The sequence below is a fragment of the Rhipicephalus sanguineus genome, unplaced genomic scaffold, assembly GCF_013339695.2.
Source record: "Rhipicephalus sanguineus isolate Rsan-2018 unplaced genomic scaffold, BIME_Rsan_1.4 Seq781, whole genome shotgun sequence".
Lineage (NCBI taxonomy): Eukaryota > Metazoa > Arthropoda > Arachnida > Ixodida > Ixodidae > Rhipicephalus > Rhipicephalus sanguineus.
This window is the reverse complement of record NW_023615976.1, coordinates 14,648-36,954: the sequence shown is the minus strand read 5'-3', so window position 1 is coordinate 36,954 and position 22,307 is coordinate 14,648. Positions and strand designations below refer to the sequence as shown.

At 45.5% G+C, this 22,307-nt stretch overlaps 1 protein-coding gene across 1 annotated transcript; it reads left to right on the top strand.

Annotated features, from left to right (window-relative positions):
- Positions 1-5,887: 5,887 nt before the first annotated feature.
- LOC119378322 (splicing factor 3B subunit 4) lies at positions 5,888-22,171 on the top strand. Its single transcript, XM_037647496.2, has 5 exons — positions 5,888-5,927; positions 12,452-12,589; positions 18,175-18,291; positions 21,666-21,774; positions 22,111-22,171. The coding sequence occupies exons 1-5, from the start codon at positions 5,906-5,908 to the stop codon at positions 22,169-22,171; spliced, it is 447 nt and encodes a 148-aa protein (XP_037503424.1). The 5' UTR covers positions 5,888-5,905.
- The last annotated feature ends 136 nt before the right edge of the window (positions 22,172-22,307 follow it).

Below are 22,307 nucleotides of genomic sequence, written 5' to 3'. Positions count from 1 at the left end.
GAACAGCCTCAGCAGGGGAAGTTACTGGCAGCACCAGCAGATCACACTTTCATCCTCGTCGCCACTGTTATAGCCAGCTCGTAGGGAGCAGCCGAAGCGAAACAGCACGCACTGTTACCGTGGGAAAACACTGAACTTTATTTCCTGTGCACTCATCTTTTTATAGCAACAACGTGATGACGTAACATGCCACATATGCAGTCTGTTAGTGATACAGCATCAATGCATCAGCGTGTGTTCTGGTGGCTGTGTGTTACAGTTACTGTGTCACAAGGTCATAATGCAGAAGGTGGTCTTGTGGAAGCCAGACATTGTGATGCTTTGACACTCTTGGTTGTCTACTGTGCTCATCAATGTGACAACGCATAGACACAATGAGTACAGTAGCTTTTGGAAGGCATTGCTACAAGAAGTGTGCACATGAGTTTGTTTTGAATGATGGCATGCGGTTTTGTTGAACACTATGCTTGACGATGACTAGAATATCACGTGTTAAACAAATTACCACCCTTGAGGGGGCATTGATGAGGCAAGCCTTTCCAGTGGCAATGCAATGAAAGTGATGAGGACGGATGTTAAGTGCGTTCGTCAGCCATTAGTGTTTGTGCTGTTCCGCATAATGGTATGAACAAGGCATCGGTAAGAAGTGTCCCGCATTTGAGACCCACACTCGGGGAAAGATTGGGGTAAATGTGCGCTTGCAAATGCAGTAGTATTGGAAGAACCTGTCCAAATTTGATTCAAGCTGAAATTTCTCTGTGTTGGCACTCATCGTATTTCTTTGTCCAAATGGCAGTACCCGCATTGGACTCATGTTCTTGTCGCTCTGTGTTGCAGATCATGCGTGATCCAGACACGGGCAACTCCAAGGGGTATGCCTTCATCAACTTTGCCAGCTTCGAGGCATCAGATGCAGCCATTGAGGCCATGAATGGCCAATACCTCTGCAACGGGCCATCACCATCTCATACGCCTTCAAAAGGACTCCAAGGGCGAGCGGCACGGATCAGCAGCAGGTTAGTTATTGGCACCAAGGTTGTAAAAATAAGCAATACTTCTGTGAAATCCTATAAGCTGTCTTTTCCATACAGAAAATGATTGTTAGGTTATTAAAGGGCCAGTAAATAACCCTCGAGGCCCAAAATTTGTGAAGAAGAGATAACTGCATACTTGTGTGATGTGAACATGCTGCCACAAGAGTTTGCTAGTAAGTGCTGTAATAAGCAAATTACAGAGGAAAGAAGAACCCTAATATGGCCACTTTGGCTTGTTTAAGTTTCTTGCTCAGCCTCCTTATCCTTATCTGCTGTGGAGCAGGGTAGGCATAGCTTGTTGTCGTGGCGACTACACCCACTTTGCCAACGTAACACAATGTCAGTGATTTACGTCATCCGTGCACAGCCAATGACCGAGCAAGGCTTTCTCCACATGTTGCTCGTGTCACTTACTCGCAGACAGTGCATTGAGGAAGCGCAGTGTAAGGGACTGACGAGGTAAGCAAATACATGACGTGCAACAACTGCGCAGCCACAACCACATCACCATAGGGCGAAGGCACAGTTTCGTATGTAGTGAACCAATTGATGAGCTACGTCACTTAGCGAGGAAAGAAGACTAGACTGACGCTGAAGTTGTTTTTCGAAATGGAGCGTCTGCGTGACGTGCAGTGGTGGAATATTCGCAAGATGTGGGCACCACAGCCTCCTGTATGAATGAGCTAACTTGTTTGGGAAGTTTTAAAAAAAAGTTGGAGCGTGTTTACTCGCCCTTTAAGAGGAAACGTGGCTTGTGCACACCAAAAGATCATCAAAGAAAAAAGTTTTTTTTTATTACATTATTCAGACCTACAGCTATTTTTTTCGCATGTAAAGCCTAACATATGTCTTATAAAATCAGTATTCCATCTGCAGTTTAGATCTGTGCAATGAGTACGAGCTGAATGTGAAATGTTTTTGGGTCACTTATTTAGCTTGTCAGAGTGATACCCATGATCTAGAACAGCTAGAACTGTAATTAATTTTTTCATAAAGCCCAAACTGTGTGTCACAAAGCGCTGAGAGCACTTTGCAATACCCCGGCACATAACATTGCAAGTTTTGGCAGGCGTGATCGTGAGCGTCCAGGGTGTGCATTACGCTTGTCAGCTCAAAATGGCCAGACTTGGTGAGGGCCCCTTTAAGGGAGGACATGGCAATCAAAACTATTTTTTTTTATGGGTAAAAGGGATGAAATTTGGCATGCAGATGTGATTTGTTATGCTGATATCATAACTGAAATAAGTTATGAGCTATTTGTTGTAGTTCTTGAGTAGCAACCCTTGATAGACTCATTGTCATCCCAAAATTAATTAATTAATCAGACATAAGTTCATCCTGATTATTGCATAAGGATATTCACAAGGGCCCATTCTGTGCCGTAAAGCTATTGATTTATTTTTTTAATGTTCATATAAACACACCAAAAAATTTTTAAAATTGCCTGTACATGTTGTCTTAATAACAACTTTTACAAAAAGCCAATTATGAAAATCTGTATAATGTGCAGGCATGTAAGGACAGCATTACAGCACTTACCAATGTTTCAGGATCTAAATGCAAGAAAACAGAATGGTTATGTCTTTATTTGTTGTGAAATGGCACAGGGGTGACTGAGTGTAGTAACTGCATAAAAAATGAAAGGTGAGAAAACGAAGTGCAAAGAAAATGGAACTCAGGAGGGTTTTATTTTTTGTTTGAGAAATGAGAAATTGGGGCTACCTTGAGCTTCAATCTCTCCTTTACGATGATGCTAAGGGTGTGGTCAAGTGACAACCACATTTGTATATTCACACAGTAGTAGCACGCAAAAACCACGGCTGCTGTAGGACAGTCGAGTACACGTGCCTTCGTTGGAGCAGCACGGAGGCCTTTGTCCACAATACATAATAGAAAAAAATAAACACTAATAGATGACAGAACTGACAGGTGTAAATTTAAACATATGCCTGGCTGGTACGGGATGTAGCACTTCTTTTGTTTGTGCTATTCCTTGGCGCGCACTTGGGCACTTGGATCTGTCCAACAGATAGGGAACCTGACGAAAGACATGGATGGCACAGACTGAGGGCCGGCAGTGGTTGGAGGACCACGTTTTCGCAGTGTATATATGCCGCATGTTTGGGTACAGCGCGAGGAATGACAAGATGGAAAAGAACAGAAGGGACACGGACAAGTGCCGATTCGCAACTGAAAAGATTTATTTGAAGAACACACGGACGTAAAAGCAAAAAAAACGTATCAACGTCGACAGGAGCTTCGGCGACGGGACAGGGCGTCGACTTTGGCACAGAACCGAGTCGGCAAACACCACGAACAGTAAGAATGTTTGATTGGGATAGCGACAGACTGAGGCGTTGTAGTGGCCAGACTTTCAGGCTAGGAGAGCTGAGCATAGCTTGAATTTTTTATTTCATACAGCTCAGTACTTTCTCATGTGTTACTTACTTTTGTAAATGTTGAGTGTGTTAATTTCGTTTGCCGTAGTGTGCGAGATAAAGTCTCTTTGCCTTGCCGCCACGGTCTCCCGACTCTCTCTCGGCCAACTCCATTCCACACTGCAAGTGCTCCGAGATACGTGACATAGATCCAGGTGGAAGACTGCGAATTATATAGTGACAAAACTGGGAATTCTTTCTGTGATTTGAATAGAATTTTTAATTTACATTTGAAAGCTGCAAAAATTAGTACGCTGTGCGGCCTTGCAGACAAACTGGCATTGTGCAAAGGAGAAGTTCGGATTGCTGTACATATTCTGCTGCTCTTTAGATGCACCATAATTCATGCTTAAAAATACATTCTGCATATTATCAGGCCCTCGCTTTATTCTGTGCTTATTACGAGGTAAAAGGAGTCGACGCTGAGAAGCAGCGCCGCCTTCGTGGTGGATAGTGGAAGTGAAAACTGATGTGAAGCCACGGCACATGCGCATGGTGTGCATGCGTGGGGCACGCATGTGGGTTTGCTGCACACGTGCAGGGCAAATCTTAGCGTGTGAACACAAACCACAGCAACACGGGCTTCACGATGACAACATGACTTTTTAACAAATAGGGTCTCACTTGTTTGGTAGCACACAGTCACTATCACTCTCACCTGCCATTGTTTGCACCATATGTTGCATGGATGACTTCATAAGCACGGCAGATCGAGAAGTTCTGATCAAATATGTTTGAACGGTGTTTTCCGCATTATCATTTCACAATCAGATACTCTGACTAGTAAGCTTTGTGACTAAAAAGAACAGGTGCGGTTAAACCCCTCAATAACAAAAGCCCTCAAGAATGATATTCTTGCGGCAACGAAGAAATGCGGTGTCCCCGGCGAACGACCATTGAGTTGTTCAATGCATTTTCCCCGTCTCGACAGCGAAACAGATTTTAAAAAGCACTCCCGCAATAGTGAAAATTTCAAGCAGTGATCCACAAAATTTTTTCAACCCATGAGCTAGTTGGGAACCCCGAAGTTAGAAAATTTCAGCACCGCTCATTCGACAATTCGGGCACATACGTTTCCACCAACAAGCATTGGTGCGACCATTGCTGTTTACATTTGGTTGGATGATCATGATGATAGTGATGAATCTTCTTTTTTTCGCTGAAAACAGTTTTTCGCTAACGCCTCTGTAGGCAACTGGCAACTACGTCGGCACATGACGTTTTAAGTGACGGCATCCACGAATGTGAAGTCATGCCGACAGACATTTTGTAGACTGATAATCCTCAGCCAGTCCATTTGCTCCCATGATTCATGCGTCCCCTTTTTCTTTTATTTCATCATCAAAGTGATGCTGTTGCATTAAGTTTTGTTCATTATCCCAACAAGTACCGGCAAACTGCGTAGTCTGTTTCACTGCGCTTCATTCGATCTGTCGAACACGCTGTTGCATTTCTTTTGTGTGTTTCAAACTTGCCTACTCATTTGGCATACATATGACTAGTTTTGTACTTGGACATATTTTTGCTGCTGTTGTTGATGTTGTTCTGCATTGTTATTGGCATTGATGTTAACCCAATTTGTTTTTACTTTGTATCGAACCCCCACCCCACCCTTACAGGCCTCTGCGAGGCCTGTAAGGTACTTGTAAGTAAATAAATAAGTAAACTACCTAACTGCTTGCTGCCGCGCGTGTCCCTGTGTGCACGCCAACCACCATGCCGATCAGTTGTGCATGAAGAGTTCAGCGCGACGCTATCACCAAAAGTGTGCGCTAAGAATATGAGAGTCACGACGAGGGTGGGGAAAGCAACAAAATGCAAGAAAGGCAAGTAAGTTAGCACGAAGTTCTTGATATGTACTTTTGACATCATTTGCACTTTCCTTGGCGCCCACGACGACGATGAAGCTATGCAAAGCTTATTTAACTGCAAGGCTCGAGCCGTCAAGCTTCTTCAAAGCAACGTGAAACAGAGCAAGATCAGCGACTTCTTTAAATAAGTTTTGTCATGCGAAGTAATCGGTGCGAGTATTTTCCTATTTTCGAGACAATGAAATTCTCACGAGACAAACAAAAAAGCGCTTCCCCGGCGATTTCGTTATTGAGGAATTGACAGTGCCAAGAAATATGTGTGAACCAAGTGGCCTAAACCAAAGGTGTTTGTTGTTACCGTTAGTAGAGCTTTATGTGAATTGAATGGCAGTGCCTACCAAATTTTCATGACATTGCGCTCGGCAGACGCGCTTTTTAGTTGTGTCGTAACACTGTCCTAACGTGCGAGTGTGTGTGTGTGTGCAGAGCGTCTGCTGGCTGCACAGAACCCTCTGGCCCACTCGGACGACCCCATCAGCTGTTCCGATGCGCCCCTGTGGGTGGGCTTCCCCGCCACCACCTGTGGTTGGTCTCGCTCCCTCCTCCCGTGGCCCTGGGAGCAATGCCACCAGGACCTCCACCCGGTACGTTGATCATACACCTGCACAGAGGGGACTAAAACAGACACAAGCAAAACAGTTATTTCTTGTGAACTATTGTTGCCTTGCTGTCGTAGGTTCCTTATTGGAGTGGGAAAATAATTGTCAGGTCTCATTTTTAAAACTTTATGCTAGAACTTTAGTACCTGAACGTCCATGTGACATGGATTTCAGTCTTTGATTTTGAGCACTTGTCTCATTGAAATTTTCTGCAACTAGCCTTGTTATGTCCCTGACTTTTCTCGAACTCGATGTGATTCATTTTAGTTTTCACCAATAATGGATTATGTAGGCTTTGACAGTCAAAATCTAAACATCACACCAAGTCGGTGCGGGAATGTCAAGGCAGCACTAACTGCATTTTCTTTTTGTGCGCCTTCTCGCTGGCAGAGTGCTCCTTTTGGCATTGTGAAACTTACTAATAAGAGAAAAAAATTTTTCTGTTGTGTCCCTATAGAACACTAAACCACAGTAAATGGTTATATTGGCTTTCGTAACTCAATTTGCATTCACTTGACAGAAATTACTGACGGGTTGTAGAAACATGAACTGTCAGGCTAGTTGGTGAAACACGTTCTGGAATAGAAGAGTGAAAACGTGTCGATGTAGCACATTGACAAAACCAAGGTCAGACCCCAAGTCCCCCAACAGCACCCAAGTCCATTAACCCACCAGGTAAGGACGGCTTTGGGTGCTATTTCACCTTGTTACCCACTCTAAATCCATCCTGTTGTTTTTATGTTCACACCTTGCATCATTACACTCTAAGCAATGGATAAGATCGAATCTTATCCATTTTGTTTTAATTTTTTGCTTTTGGTCAGCACGTTTGCTCGAGAGGCACACTGGTTCCTGCGCATGCGCGCTCATTGTCAATGGGATAACTTCATGCCTATCCAATTCAGTTGCAAGTTGGCGTCTTTCCTGTCTAACCTCGGTGTCATCGATGTGCTACATCGACAAGGTTTCGCTCTTCTATTCCCAAACATGCTGACAGGTTACTGCCTGGAGAAATGGAGGCGGCAGTTCCTTTGACATTCATGCCAGTACTGTGTCATGTTGACAACAGATTGAAATGAACTTTAACGTATCTGAATAATATGTGCACAGAGAAGTTATCGAACTTTTCTGCATTGAATTTTTGGTTTCTTGGATTGTGGGGATAACCTTTGTACCAAGAACATTTCATCAGTTTTTGTGCAATTGCTGCAGATTCATTACATCATGGGATGCTATTGAAACCTTCAGGATGGTATGACTGCTGCATTTTGTTTTTGTGTACAGTCTAACCTAATTACAAAGAAGTCCATTTGACATGAAAATAACTTCATTATAAGAGAATCATTATAAACGTGTATTCGTAATGTATCTATGCAAGGCTATTCTACTTTACTGCCTTATAACCGATAATTTGCTATATTCGTTATATCGAGGTTTCACTGTATTTATCCTACGGGGCTTTTGTTTTCTGAGAAGTGCTACATTGCATCTTACACTTCTAATATCCAGGTTGGCATAGTATTAGTCTTGAGCGTCTTTAGTGTAACCTTTCTAAGGCAAGTCGATCTAGCATACTATACAAACATGTGTGCTGTAATTACCCTGATGCATTAATGACTTCATTGTAATAATGCACATTTTCTATGATAGCTTTACAAATGTGCCTGATAGTGGTGAGTATAGGATAAGAAAAAAGTGTGTGTGTGTATATATTATACTATACATTTGTCACGGGGTCGTGACGTCCATGAAGACAGCAGTCGGTTGTCCAAGGTGAAACTCTTTATTTGGCCGAACTTGTGGCCGAGAAACGTAAATTCAAACTACAGCAATACATACTGTACACTGATAGCGGCGAACAGGGCGTCGCCCGTCGATAGACTTATCTGTGGCTAGGCGTGCCGGCATTTGTACGGTGGCATCGAACATTCGAGTCTTATCACTGGTGGTCGCGCAAGCTCTGCAATAATCTTGACTATTTGCATCCTGCCGCAATCTTAACAAAATTATCTACTACAATCGCGAAGTTTCTCAAACATGCGGCGCAGTCTGCGTCAGGCTTTGCTAACTGTCCTTGCAGGTCAAACCCGAATACAGTCGAACCCCTTATAAACGATCCCACATATAACGATCTACGGTTATAACGACCATATCTGGGTGCACTTACGATTTTCCTATGCTAACCATTGAAGCTGCGTCCAGATATAGCGAACATTTTTCAAGCCTTCTACTTTTACAACAAACACTTTGCACACGGTCGCGGTAAAAATATGGCGCATACGAAGCGAAAAAAAAGTTAAAACATGCCTTCTAAAGCGTGACAGGGGCGCGCGCTCGCGCGTGCCCCGCTCCAGTTTACTCGCGACTAAGATACCCAGATCGGTGAGCACCGCACGCAGATTTCGGACGCTGCGAGCGAGGTCGCTCACTTTCCAGGCGTTTCTTCAGTGGTAAATGGCAGTGAGGGGGAAAAAAAAATAGGCACCATGAAGCCTTGCGGTCAGCTTTCGCACGGTAACCTTTCCTGACGCCGTTCTGCAGCTACGACCGCCTGCGATGAACCAAACAATGCCTTGGAATGCAAGAAGGCATAAATGCAAGAAGTAATAACCGCGATAACTTTCCATCGCATAAAGGTTCACTGTGTCCCTAAACTCGTCGACGCCACAATGTGCCGCGAAAAGTTGTCCGTCTTTTCGGTAACGGCAGAGACCGGTCGATCGGTGATACGAGTTCCGCGCGATTGCGGCGATGCCTTCGCGGATAAGCATCAGAAACGAGCGAGGCGAGGGGCGGCCGTCGATGACGTGCCATTATGCCTTATAGCCGACAACCTTATCACAGTCATCTGTAGATATCTGCTCGGCTGCGCGTGTGGCGTACGCCGTACACTGCGGATTGACGGCGGTACGAGCGCGCCATGCTGCCTGCCGTTCGCAAGTTCGCCGCCGCCGCGTCGCGCGAGACCGCTTTAAAGTGCGCGCTTTGTCAGTGATTCCACTCCTGCGCCAACTGCGCCAAAGTGCCCAAATTGTATTTACTGCGCCATCCTGATAATTCGACGAAAATTGCGCCAAACTGCGCCAAAGTCTCGGGTTTGGGGCGTCTATCACCGGCAATTGCACGGCCGGCGCGTCAGAACATGTGCAGTTGATCTTGGGCTGCCAAAGTCGCAACCATGGACCAAGAATTATTCCGCTGAATAAGTAGCGTGCGTCCTGAGTAAGCCACGATGCCATGCACGGTGCCGACGCAGCTTCTGTTCTGCAAGTCGGCTCGACAGCAAAACGCGCTCTCCGCACAAGCTCGTGACGTCTAGGCCTATCGGTAGCGAGAAAGTGCGACGGCGATTCATCGGCGGACGTCGTCTGTTCTAGAAACGCTGCTGATAGCTCGTTTCAAGCGTCGTACGGCACGTAAGGAAAGCAATTTCAGTTATAACTACATGTGTGCTGCTAAAATGTCTGTCAATTCTGTTTCCGGACATCGCGGAATGAAATCTGGGATTGCTAGCAGTAGATATATGGGACAATATCGAATTTTCCTTGCTTCGCGTTATGGAAGAGCACGCGAACGGTGGAAACGCGTTCACTTTTCCTCAGATATACTTCATCCATGGATCTTCATCCAGAAGAGCTTTTCGTAATTGCTTATACCAGCACGTCCGAGTTTGTAATCACTCTGCGGTAATACCAGCTAAAAGGCCCTGCCCTTTCGAGCTCACGTGCTAGGGTTCCAATTCGAATTTTATGCTTGCTTTTAAAAATGTCGTCTCATTAATAAAAGCATATCTCCTGGTCGGAGCAGCCGCAAATACGCAGCTGTCAGTAGCGGGCCCGTCGCTGACGGCCCACACTGAAGCGGCTACCCATGTTACACGTCCGCCCCTCGCTTTCGAGGGTGAATAGCTGACGGTTAAAAAAACTCAGTTTCGCTTAAGGGCGAAGCAATGAATGCGATACCAACAAATTGTATTGTTAAACGAAGTAAGGCTAGCAGCTAACTATTTTGGATCGATCTCGCGTAACTCAACAAAACACTGGTTTAAGAGAATATGGCCGCTCCAGGAACCGAAGCATTTTCTTGCTCTGAGTTCTCTAAACACGAAGTAAGCGTTGAGAGCACAGCAAGTTACGAGCCGTCTCACATGCCTCGAGATAGCGCGCGCGCAAGCGACTGCGCCCTTCGAACGATGCGGTCCCTCCCCCCTCCGCTCCCCTGGCGTCCTTTCATGCTCGTTACGAAAGACGGGCGGGGCGTTTCCTCTCTGATGAGCAATCGACGGCAGGCCCGCACACGGGAAGATGTTATCTCATGCGCTGTCCGTGCGACGGAGACAGACGGCCGGCTAGTTTAATCTCCGCTTCAGCCGCGTTCGTCGCCAGCGCTCGCGAGCTTTTACCGCGGCTAGAATGCGCGTGGTGATTGTTATTAATTTGGTCTTTATACAGAAAATTACGGCAATAGCGACGGCAAAAATCCGCGGCGAGTGTCCATATCATTATCACAATAAACATTTTAAAAAAGTTGAGGAGCCATTTCACTCTGTGAAGTGGATGATAAGCGAAGCTGTTTCGCGCATGGCAAGGAGGTGACATGGTGGAGGACAGTTTGGTATGTAAGGCCAGGTTGTTAACGTTCAATACGCAATATAAATGCGAAAGCCTCAGATGCTTTATCAAACACGAAAATTGACCGTCGGCGGCGTGAATCGAGTGATGCAAAAAATAATCATCATGTGATGCCGTCATCATCACGTCGTAGATCGTCAAAACTTGTGACGTCATCATGGCGTCATATATCGTGATGTCACGTGATGACGCCATCACATGACATCGTCGCTTTACAATGCTTCCGTAATCGGTGCGCCGATCATGGAGCTAGCGCAAAACCAGGTGAGGTGCAGAGAGCATGCAGAGGAGGAGGGGGAGGATCAACCCTCGATCGAGAAGAAAAATAATCAGGCTTTCGCCTTGGAGTTTTCTTAGGGGAATGCATTAGGGATAGTTTGGCTCTTTGGCATTGAGGCACTGCTGTACATCACGGTGTTTGTCTACAATGTGTGCTGATAACCACATAGATGCATTTAGAGTTATTTCATAAAGTGCAATTTTATTTATCTGGTATTCTGTTTATTTGCTAGTGTCGAAAATAATCGCCGAAGAGGTTAATCCAGAACACTCAACTGCATGAGCCTTTATTTTTCATTAGCGAGTGAAACATGGAGTACTCCTGAGATGATTTTTTCCATGAGATTTGCAATGAATCGAAATATTTCTAGCCTTCATAAGAGCCCCATAGTAATTTCCGGTGCTTGAATGTTATTGCAATATGCTTCTGTAGTGCACTCAGGCCAGGATGTAAAATTCGCTGCTCCAGTGTGCTCCTACATGCAAAATTATCTGCTCCAAAGTGCTCCAAGATGAAATTTTGCTGCTCCAAGTGCTCCAAAACGGAAATTTTGCTGCTCCAAAAATTGCTCCAAATCAGAAGTCCTCGGTAGCATCACTGCTTTGTAGAAACGAAAGTAGCTCGCTGTTGTTGAGCGGCGCGGGCACCGAGAAACGTCGATGCACTGACAGCGAGAATACTGCGTGTTTGACTAGGTGACAACTCAAGTGCGCCGCGCATCGTCGTGCAGGGCCGCGAGAGCATCGCGGAGACGTCGAGTGCGCGTTGCTTGCAAAATGCTTGTCTTCGCCGCGTTGAACGAAGAGTAGTCGCCGCACCCGTGCACGGTCCGGAGTGAAGCAAGCACGAAGAACGTACAAATGCGCGCATACGGCATACAGCAAGCGGCCCGGCAGTGACTCCGCCCCGAGTAGGCGACGCGCTGCACGCAACTAGCCAGGTATGATCAGCTCCACGTCGCGGTACCGCGCTTCGGTGAAACGGTGTCAGCTAATTGCAAAGGCGCTTAATTCACTCGTGAGTACGCAGCGGGCGTCGCTTCACGACGCGAAAAGGCTTAGCTTGTCACTGAAGGGGTTGTTAGCACTTTAATAAATGTGCACAAAGAAAAAAAAACGGCTTGGCCGCTAAGCGCACGTTTTAAAGGCGAGTCCATATACAACGAACTACTGATATAACGACCACTTTTCGCGACGCTTTCGAGTTCGTTATAAACGGGTTCGACTATACACACATACACACAAAGAGTGTACTATATATTATACAGAAGAATGTATATATGCGGGGTTTTCCTGCGGAATAATTTTAGTTGGAAGTAGCGCTTGTATGTCGGTCTTTTTGCTGTCTGTGTTTTTTTTTTTATGCAAGCTTGGCCTGCTTTAAAAAAAGATGGAGCTTTTTGCATGGGGCTTGCATCCTATGCACCACTGCAGTGCCCTGAAGTGCCCATTTGGGCCAGGTTCTATCCAGTCATTTTGTAGAAGAAATATAAGCACATTCCAAAGACAGAATTTAAGGGGGTGTGATCATTATGCGAGTAAATGCAGCAACATTTTCTTGATACTATCAGTGTGTGACTGTGCGTGTTGCCATTACAGGAGGTTTGCCAATGCCACCATTGCCCACCCTTCCGCCACCACCACCCATGCCTGGTGGCATGCCTCCGATGCCGCCACCATTCCGACCAATGCCACCTTTCCCACCCGGTGGACTGCCTCCACCACCGCCACCTTCCAGTGAGTGCACTCTTTCCATTCCGGTTCGTTGGTCTGTGCCGTAGGGACCATTGCTGTCAGTTGGAGTGAGGCAGCTGCCAATGAACTAAACCGTGCCCTGCAGCAGGTGTCGTCATGTCTGTGCAACTATCCACGTATTGCATCATTATCAGCAGTGTGAAAATTCGGTGCAGCCAAAGTCCACTGCCAGTGTGATAGCCAGGGCTGGAAGTGCTGTGCCACTTGCACCACCCTCCACGAATCCACTTCTGCTGCGCCATCCTGCTCCAAAGCGTATTATTGCGCCGACACCGCTCTCAAGCGGTCTTTGGTGCCTTCATGTGCCGCTGTCATCCGCGCATAGCGCACACAAGCGAGCTCCTATTATCATCACCTCGCACGCTCTCCGTGACATTGATAACGGTGCAAAAATCAGTTTTGCCATAAGGGCGAAGCAATGGATGTGATAGCAACAAAATGTGATGTTATACAAAGTAGGGCTAGCAGCTAACTCTTTGAATCCGATCTCGCGTAACTCTACAAAACGCCGGTGTAAGGGAGTACGGCCGCTGCAGGGAGCAAAGCGGTTTTCGTGCTACCTGTCGTCTTATCGCGAAGTAAGCGGGTCGTTTGTTGTCTGCCGAGAGAGCATGCGCGTCAGCGCTTGACCGTGCCCTTATGATCGAAAATTGCATTGCTGCTCGAGCGCTGCGGCCACCTCCTCCCCTTCTCCCCTTCATTCCCTCGGCTCTCTTCATGCTCCTTCGCGTGGTGAAAGCATGGGCAAAAGACACGCGGGGCAATGTTATTGCATCCACTCTTCGTGTAACGGAGATGGCCGGCTCATTTCTCTGCTTCAGCCATGTTTGTCCCCGTGCTTGCAGGCTTTTACTCGCACATAGGACATACGATGTTCAGACATACGAGGGCCATAAGACATTCAATGAGAGCGCAACCACATGAGAGTAGCCGCAGAGCAGCCATAGTGGCAAGACTGGCTAAGGGCTGAAGAGGCGAACCTAAGTTGTATTGTAGTTAGTTCTGGTTTCGCTCTAGCAGATTTTGTGGGTAGGTTTCTTTTTGGTGTGAATTTTGAGTGATTAATTTTTTGCTGTGTTGTGTGATGAAGTCTGGTTGCCGTGCCACCGCCGTCTTCCGTCTCTCTCTATCCCATCTGAATTGCGAGCGCTTCCGAGATACGTGACACACGGTCAAGCTTTGGTCTTTTAATTCGATAGTGTTAGAGAGCTCATGTCGCAGAAATTCCGGCGTCGGCGACAGTGTCGGGGTCGCTACCGACGCTTGTGAGCGAAAAATCGTCCATGAGTAAAATCAAGAAAGATGCAAATAAAATAATCAATAAAAATCTTTGGTCCCATTGAGGATTGAACCCGGGCTGTTTGCATGGCAAGCAGATGTCCTACCACAAAACCACGATGTTACTTGCAGTCTTGCAGCTGCTTCGGAAAAAAACACTACAGAAATGCCAGGTAGTGAAAGGAGTCTCCTTAACGCATTTTGTTCGGCAGGTGTCACGACGAAAATGAGCCCATTCGGCGATTTGTAGGCGCATTGGCGAGGCCATAAAACTACATGTTTTGCGCAACGCTATGCTTCGAAAAAAGCCGGGATAGTGCAGCCATCACCGCTAAAAACACACACGAACTTTCAAACAGCTCTAAAAATGGACAACTATGTCCATCTAGCGGAAAACATATCAAGCCAACGCCTCTTTTGTAGAGGAGGCGTTGATCAAGCAAACAGCAAACGCTAGATAATGTGCTGCCATCTGTGAGGCATTGTGAGAAAATGTCTCAACTCTTGCACCAGGAAGTGCTTTAGATCGAAAACCTGTACCATTACTATAGACATCGCGCGTGCGTGTGTGTAACAACACACATTAATAAGTATGCACTTAGTGGTTGAAGTGTGCACTAGGGGCCGGATTTCGCTATCGCGTTCAACTCTTAAAGGTAAAGCTTAAGGGTCCCCCAATTTTTGTGCTGTCTTTCGATTATTGTTTTTTACTTGCGTGGCTTCTTGGTTAGTACTATGTCATTTGTGTTCCGTTCAGTACCTTTACAGATTTTCTAGCCCAATTTTCTTGGCTGGTGGGTTTGTTTGTTTTCTACGTCAGCAGGCTGTTTCCTTTGGTGCAGTGATTCCACTCCTGTGCCAAAGTTCGTAGCCAACACTCGCGAGCTTTTACTCGCGTGTAGAACACACGATGCGCGGGTGGTGTCATCAAATTGGACTTTATACGGAAATTGACGGCAGCGGCGACAGTAAAAACCCGGCGAGGGTGTCCAGATAATTGCTTTCGCTGTAAAAAGGAATAAAATTGAGGAGCCATTCCACTCCCAGGTGGATGACCAGTGAAGCTGTTTAGCGCATGGCACATGGTGGAGGCCATTTTGGTATGTAAGGCCAGGTTGTTAACGGCAAGTCTGTTAATGTTCAATGTGCAAGATTAATGTGAAATCCATAGATGCCTTAACAAACATGAAAATTGACCATCAGGGTTGGCGGCGTCAACACGAGTGACGCAAAAATCTTCATCGTATGATGACGTCATCACGCCATAGATAGCCAAAACTTGTGACGTCATCATGACTTCATACACCGTGACGCCACTTGAGGATACCATCACATGACATCGTCGCTCTGCACTGCCTCCGTGATCCGTGGGCTGATCATGGAGGCGGTGCAAAACCACGTGAGGTGCAGAAAGCTTTCGGAAAGCTTTTTTTTTTACACTGCTCCACTAGGAGATTTTCGGCGTACAGACGGAACGACCTAGCCATATACAGCTTTGCTGTAAAGGAAAACGAAGTTTGTCAATTCATGTAGTCCCCCGTTGAACGCACTTTCACGGAAGCTCGACTTGAGGCAGATCTCCATCTTCCAGGCAATCCGGCACTTGCGCAAACGATAGTCTGGAAGCACTGCGAGAATGCTCTTGCTTCAGCACAGAGAGGCCTCAGAAAGAGGTAAGGGAGTGGGGAGGTTGACATATTGAGGCTAGCTAAGTGATGTCATGCTTCGTCCAGCAATACAATCGATCGAGAGGAAAAAGGAGCTGGCTTTTGCCTTGGAGTCATCTTGGGGGAATGCGTAAGGGACCGTCTGACTCTTTGTCATTGAGGCACTGTGTACGTTGCAGCATTTGTCTACCACGTCTGCTGATAACCACATGGATCTATTTAGAGTGTTATTTGATAAAGTACAATTTTATCGTTATTTGCTAGCGTCGAAAATAATCGCTGAAGAGGTTCTTTCGAAACACTCAACCGCATGACACCCTCATTTGTTGCATTATCGATTGAAATATGGAGCGCGCCCGAGATGATTTTCTCCGTCATTTGCAATGAATCTAAATATTTCTAGCTCTTTATAAGAACCCCGTAATAATTATTCAGGTGCTTGAATATAAATGCGACTTCATTCTCCAGTGTACTCCAGGATGCGAAATTAGCTGCTCCAGAGAGCTCCCAATGCGCAAATTGCCTGCTCCAAACTGCTTTACGATGGAAATTTTCGCTGCTCCAAAGTGCTCCAAAATGAAAATTTTTCTGCTCCAAAAATTGCTCCAAATCAGAAGTCCTCGGTAGCATCACTGTTGATAGTTTGTTTGGCCTTGGTGGCGCTTGCTTCTTTTTGGGTCATCAATGTTTCGACTGTAGTGAATTTGGGCTTCTGTCATTCTGAGCGTGCTTATTCCAAGAGTCAGGTGGTGCGATATTCTTGGAAGATTGACATCGCTTTGGGTGCTAGGCAGGTGCGTGGCCATGATGTGGTGTTTATGGTGAGGTCTTGACATTTTTGTTATCGGGTGGATTCATCACGAATGGTATCGCCCTTGCCAGTTGCCGTTATAAATTTTCATAATTTTTCAATAAATCTCAGTTGGAAGTTGAGCGCCTGTCCTGTGTGCCTCGCATTTTATGTCCTCCATTTCGTCGCGCTCGTTTGTTTTGCATCAAATATGAACCAAACACGTCTTTTTTTCATTCGTCTGAGGTCTAGTCAAGTGTAGCGATCCAAAGCACCGCTTGTTTCTTGTTTTCTCCAAGTTATTGTTCTGTCAGCTGTGATGTTTTAATGATTTAATTTGTGGTTAGTCTGGTCTGTTCATCAGTAAAAATCATCGGAATTGTTGTGTTTACCAGAAATAAAAAATTTCGATTAACAGTGATGTTTGACCCTAGAAATCTGCTCCAAAACTAACTTGCATTGCTCCAAAGCACACCTTTTGATGCCTCAAAGCTACTCCATAACTCCCTTTTTACCATTCCAAAGCTGCTCCAAAACAGCATTATTCCTGCTCCCTGAGCTGCTCCAAAAGACTGAAGCCTGCTTCCACCTCTGGATACCTACTGCAACAAATTTCCTGACCTCATGAGACCACCTAATCCTCTGGCTTGATAATTTCCTTTTATTTCACATCTGTTCTGTCAGTGTTAACCTCCTGGGTCTTCTTCTTTAAAGAAAAGCATTCGGATCGCTTTTGTAAATGCATGTATGCAAGCTAAGAAAATCCTAAATTACTATCACGTTATTTCACCCCAGGTGAGATTTATAGACCAGATAAAAAGAAAAGCTGAAACCTTTCTACCCCCTTTCCAGTGCATCTCCTTCATCAGCTTGACTGTTCGAGAGACACCTTATTCCCCAAGAGTCGTACTGTGGCAGCATATTATAATGGAAGTTTTGTGATAACAATGACTCCATAAGACAAAAGGGACGATACCCCCAGCCCCCCTTCCTGGTGTGTGGATCTTCCGCTGACTTAAGCCCTAGATGCATCTTTTGTCGTAGCCGTCACCCTCCCTGTCTATCTCAAATGTACATCAATACAAATGTACATCAAATGTGCATCAATAGAGAAAATGTATTGTGGGGTTGCGACACATGTTGCAGTCATAATTCATTAACAGCGCGTACGCTTACTTCCACATGTAATGCACGATTATTTGCACACGTAATGGTTAATAATCAAAGTATCCAGTATGATGGGGCATTCACCATAATAAGATTGGCAGAGAACAGAATCTACTGCACACACAGGTAACTGCATACTCAAGCTTCTCATTTGAAACAATTCCTTTTTCTTTTTTAATGGGTAGGCTGCTGGCTTTCTTAGGTCTGTTTTTCTGTTTGAAATTACATTTTGACACATGTCTCTCGCAGAAGCTGTATGTGCCATTTTTGCCCTTGTCACTAATGGTTCAATACAATAAACATCTTTTAGATTGCAGCAAAGCCCGCAAACGACACCCTGTTGTGTGAAGAGCCCGATTAGTGGCTCCTCTTTGATTTTTTGCCTCGTCTCCTTGTTTACATTAGAGAAGCATTTCCTGTTTGCGCACTAACAAAAACATGCACTAGAAAGTCGGAGTCTTAATGTTGTGCTACACAAAGTGATCGCAAGCCTCATTTGGTCTACTCTAAACCTCTTCCAACACAAATCTGCCCCAAAAGAGCTCTTCTGCTGCTACAAAAATTACTTCGAGTCCTAAACTGGTTGCACTGCCGCTATAAGAAGCAGTTCTGCTTGGTTTAGTGTTGATATATGTACTTCAACGTGCCTTTTTCTTCCCTTGCAGTGGGCATGCCTCCGCCCCCACCACCCATGCACCAGCCGCCATTCGGCATGATGCCACCTCCACCAGGAGCACCCCCACCACCAGACCGGATGCCGCCTCCTCCACCTTCGCAGATGGGTGAGCCTCGAGCTGGTGCAGTTTACCCTTGATACGGTGAACTCGGAAAACCGTACAAACATGCATTGGTTGTGGATTCAGAAGTATGAAAAATCAAAGTACAATAGGCTCTCAATAATGTAATCCAAACGTGAAGAGACCCCAGGATTGTGTTTAAATTATCAGACATTCTCGTAAATATAGCTCGGGGCAGCATACCAACTTGTGATGTAATGTTGATTGTTTCTTAGGGCTGCAGCACATCATAGACATATTTCAAGTGTAAGGCGCAACGACGACAACGGACAAAAGGGAGAGTACACACGGTGTGTGTGCTCTCCGTTTTGTTTGTTGTCGTCGTCGCGCCTTACACATCAAATATGCTGAACCAACACGCCCAGTCTGCCATTCTTACATCATAGACAGCTCTGCATAATTGCCAGTGAAGTTTTTTCACGTCAGCGATCATACTGGTACTCGTTACTACAGTAGAATCGCGGTCATATGAATCTCACGGGGGAGCAAAAATATTCATGTCCCCCAAAATTTCATATCGTAATAAACTAGCAAAATCTGTTTTCAAACAATGATATACGCACAAAACATTTGTTGCCATCGAAAGAACTCGCGTATGTCTTTCTGGCGTGCGCAAACAGATCAATAAGGGACGGTGCAGCTGGCTGCCACGAGTGCGCGCGCATCCTTCGCTTGAGGCCAGCTGAAAACTAAGTGCCGAAGTCCGCTCCACCATAGTCGTAAGCGAATGACAGGAACGCCGGAACACTTCATGCCATTTTATGACTTTATTGCCTTTAATCTACCGCTGTGTTCCTTTAATCAACCCCCCCCCCCCCCTTTTCGATTGTCTTCATGCTCAAGAATAAGTTAGGGGTTCCATGGCACTCTGGAAAAGCCGTTGGGTTCCCCAAGGCTAGAGCGTTTGAGAACCCCTGCTCTAGCAGTTTTGCACGAGAAGGCGGCAGCGGACTAATGAGAAGCGCGTTTGTGTCGGCCCCCCATAAAACCATACAGCACGTTTACAACGGCGCTACTCTTGCAGTACCGTACGCACGCGTTTGATGAGATAGTCGTGCGGCGATGTTTCTTGGCACCCGCACCGCACTATTTAAGGTGGTCCCGCATGAGGTGGCAGCGAACGGTGATGAAGCTTGCTTTTGTTGTCATCTCTTAAAAGAGTGCAGTACACTTGATGCTATGCCAGCCGAGTAGATAGCTAAAGGCACTTATTTTGATGTTCTCCTGACAAAGAGTAACACTGACCTGCAGGAAGCTCTTGGGAAGTCTGAAAAGCTAAGTGAGCAGACGTACAAAAAGTCAAAGCAACGATATGCTAAATCATATCACTGATCTTAAGCAGAAGCCTCCTGCTATGTAACTACAGTTTTTGTGTAATCACAATTTCTTTTCTATTTTTGATAAGTCTGATGCTTTCTCTTTTTTTCTTTTTTTTTTTCCTCGTATGTTCGAAGTGAACCTAGTTTCCAGAACCTTCTTTCAATTATTTCATGTTTGTTACATGGGCTAGATCGGTTGTGGGGTATGTAAAAAGTTAAAAAAGAAAGCTTTCTCCAAATGCTGTTTTAGTGTTTGGTGCCAATTAAAATATGAACTTGTCCCCCCAAGTTGCTAAAAATTTGTTTTTTCAAGCTCTTAGGACGAAGTGTTAAATGCTGCTAACTGCTCCAAATCAAGGTTCTTCTGCTCCAAAAACTGCTCCCAATTCAATTTCAGCCGTCTTACCCTTGGACATTACCATACAGGAATGGTCCCTCAATTCCAATAGCTGGGTTCCCAGTGCACTGGATCCTGTGAGAGCTGTATACCATGAGCAGCTGGAAACAATGTGGCAGTCGGGAAAATGAAACACTCGGAAATGTGATAGCAGAGTTCTACTGTATTTTACTACCGCAGTGTTTTGCCAATGGCTAAAATGCCTAGTGTTAAGTTTGGAATACCAATTTTTAAAATGCCCAAGAAAGTGTGCATAGGGCTACGGTGAAGTCACCATGGCACATTTGGTAGAGCAAAGAAATAGTTTAACAAGGGCACATACTTTGAGCTGCTACATTGTCAGGGTTGTTATTTCCTTATTTACTGCCAACGGTTTGGAACCCATGGCTTGTTGTGTTCTTGGTTCAGTAATGTTTTTTGATGTAAACTTTTATTGAGACCAGCAATTTGTTAGGCCCAGCCAAACAAATTGCTGCTCTCAATAGTTTATTCCTCCTCCTCCTGATGTTATTACATTATTTTTTGTGCAGGGATGCAACAGCTGCACCAATTGCGCCAATTTGATACAATTCCTTATTTTTGCAGCACCAAGCTGAGCCAAAACCGTGAAATTGGTTGAAATTGCACCACGCTGCACCAAAATGCCCGACCAGCTTAAAATTTTCTCAGTTGCACAAATTTGAGCAAGAAATGGAGGCCGCGTTGGTCATCTGCAGTGTGGGCATCGTCATCCAATACAGACGCAGACCCTAACCCTAACCCCTCGCGAAAAAAAAAAAGTCAGCTTCATCGCAAGGACGAGGCAATGAATGCGATAGCAACAAATTGCAATGTTATATGAAGTGAGGCTGGCAGCAAACTCTTTTGTATCCGATCTCGCGTAACTCTACAAAACGTTGGTGTAAGAGAATACGGCCACTCCAGGGAAAGATGCTCTTTCTCCACAGTGTGTTCGCATTGACAGCGCAGCACGTAGCAGGATATACGAGTCGCCCGCTGATAGCTGCCGAGATAGCGCGCGCACCAGCGATCGCGATCGCGGCCTTAGAATCAAAGTTCAAAGTTGCTACTTTGAGATTTCAGGCTAAAAAAATTCAGTTTTTTTTTCATAACCTGCTCCAAATGTGGATTTTTGTGCTCCAAAAGCCACATCTTGCTGCTCCAAAAATTGCTCCAAATCCTATTTCGGCTTTTGCATCCCTGTTTGTGCATTCACTCGTCTGTGTGCTTTCAACTTGAAATTCTTATGCCATTAGATTAAATCATCCATGTTATTTTAAATTTTGTAGCAGCTTGCAGAAAAGATGCAATAGTATCGTTTGTCACTCCTTTACTGAGTCTAAGTTTCACTGAATGGGACGTGACGTGTGAAAATCAGAAAATAATGTCTGCACGAACAAGCGTGTGTTCACTAAGTTTGAAGTACTTTGTGGCCTTTAGTTGTTTTGGTAACATTGAACACAGCAATATCATTTTAACACATTGAAACCTTGGTTTGGGTTACAATCACCTCATATTCTGATATATTGCGCTGCTAAATAACAAAAATGAGGAAAACCTTGTGTGGTAGTAGTCACATTCAAAAGTGCCGTTTCTTTGCTGACTTGAGACGGCATCGTGGGTTCTGACCTGTGGCTGTGCAGGTCCTCCTGGGATGCCTCCACCATTTCCTCCTCCGCCTGGCATGCGGCCACCACCTCCACCACCGCAGTTTGGTCAAAGGCCACCCACCACCACCTCCACCAGGATTCGGTGAGTCACTGTTGCACTGCACTACTGCATATCTTTCCCTCACACGTAATGCATATAAAAAAATGGGCAAGGCTGTCATCCACCCTTGTGTAGCAGAGTTCTTCAATCGCACCAGTTGCGAAACTCCGTTCAGGAACTCGGAGATGCCCACGGATAAATAAATGGAGGATAACAAACCAACGTGCCACCTGGGAGCGGTGAGAGAAAACACACATCATTGCTGCAGTCTTGAAAATTTGGACGCTATCACAGCACTCCCACAAGCCCCATAGAGTCGATGTATAAGGACCCCTGAAATTTTTGTCCAATTTTCCAGAGTTTCTGCTCACATTACAGGTCTAAAACGGCATTAATTGAAGCTGCCACCGCTGCCATGTCGACCTTCTCACAGGCTTGAACCAGAGCTTTTGCGAGTATATTCGTTCCATCCACAGCGTATTACGAAAGACAGCTTTGCCGCAATGCCTATATGTTATGGGTGAAGAATACCGAAAATCTGAAGGGGCTACTGTCATGGTGTAGCATGGCGACGC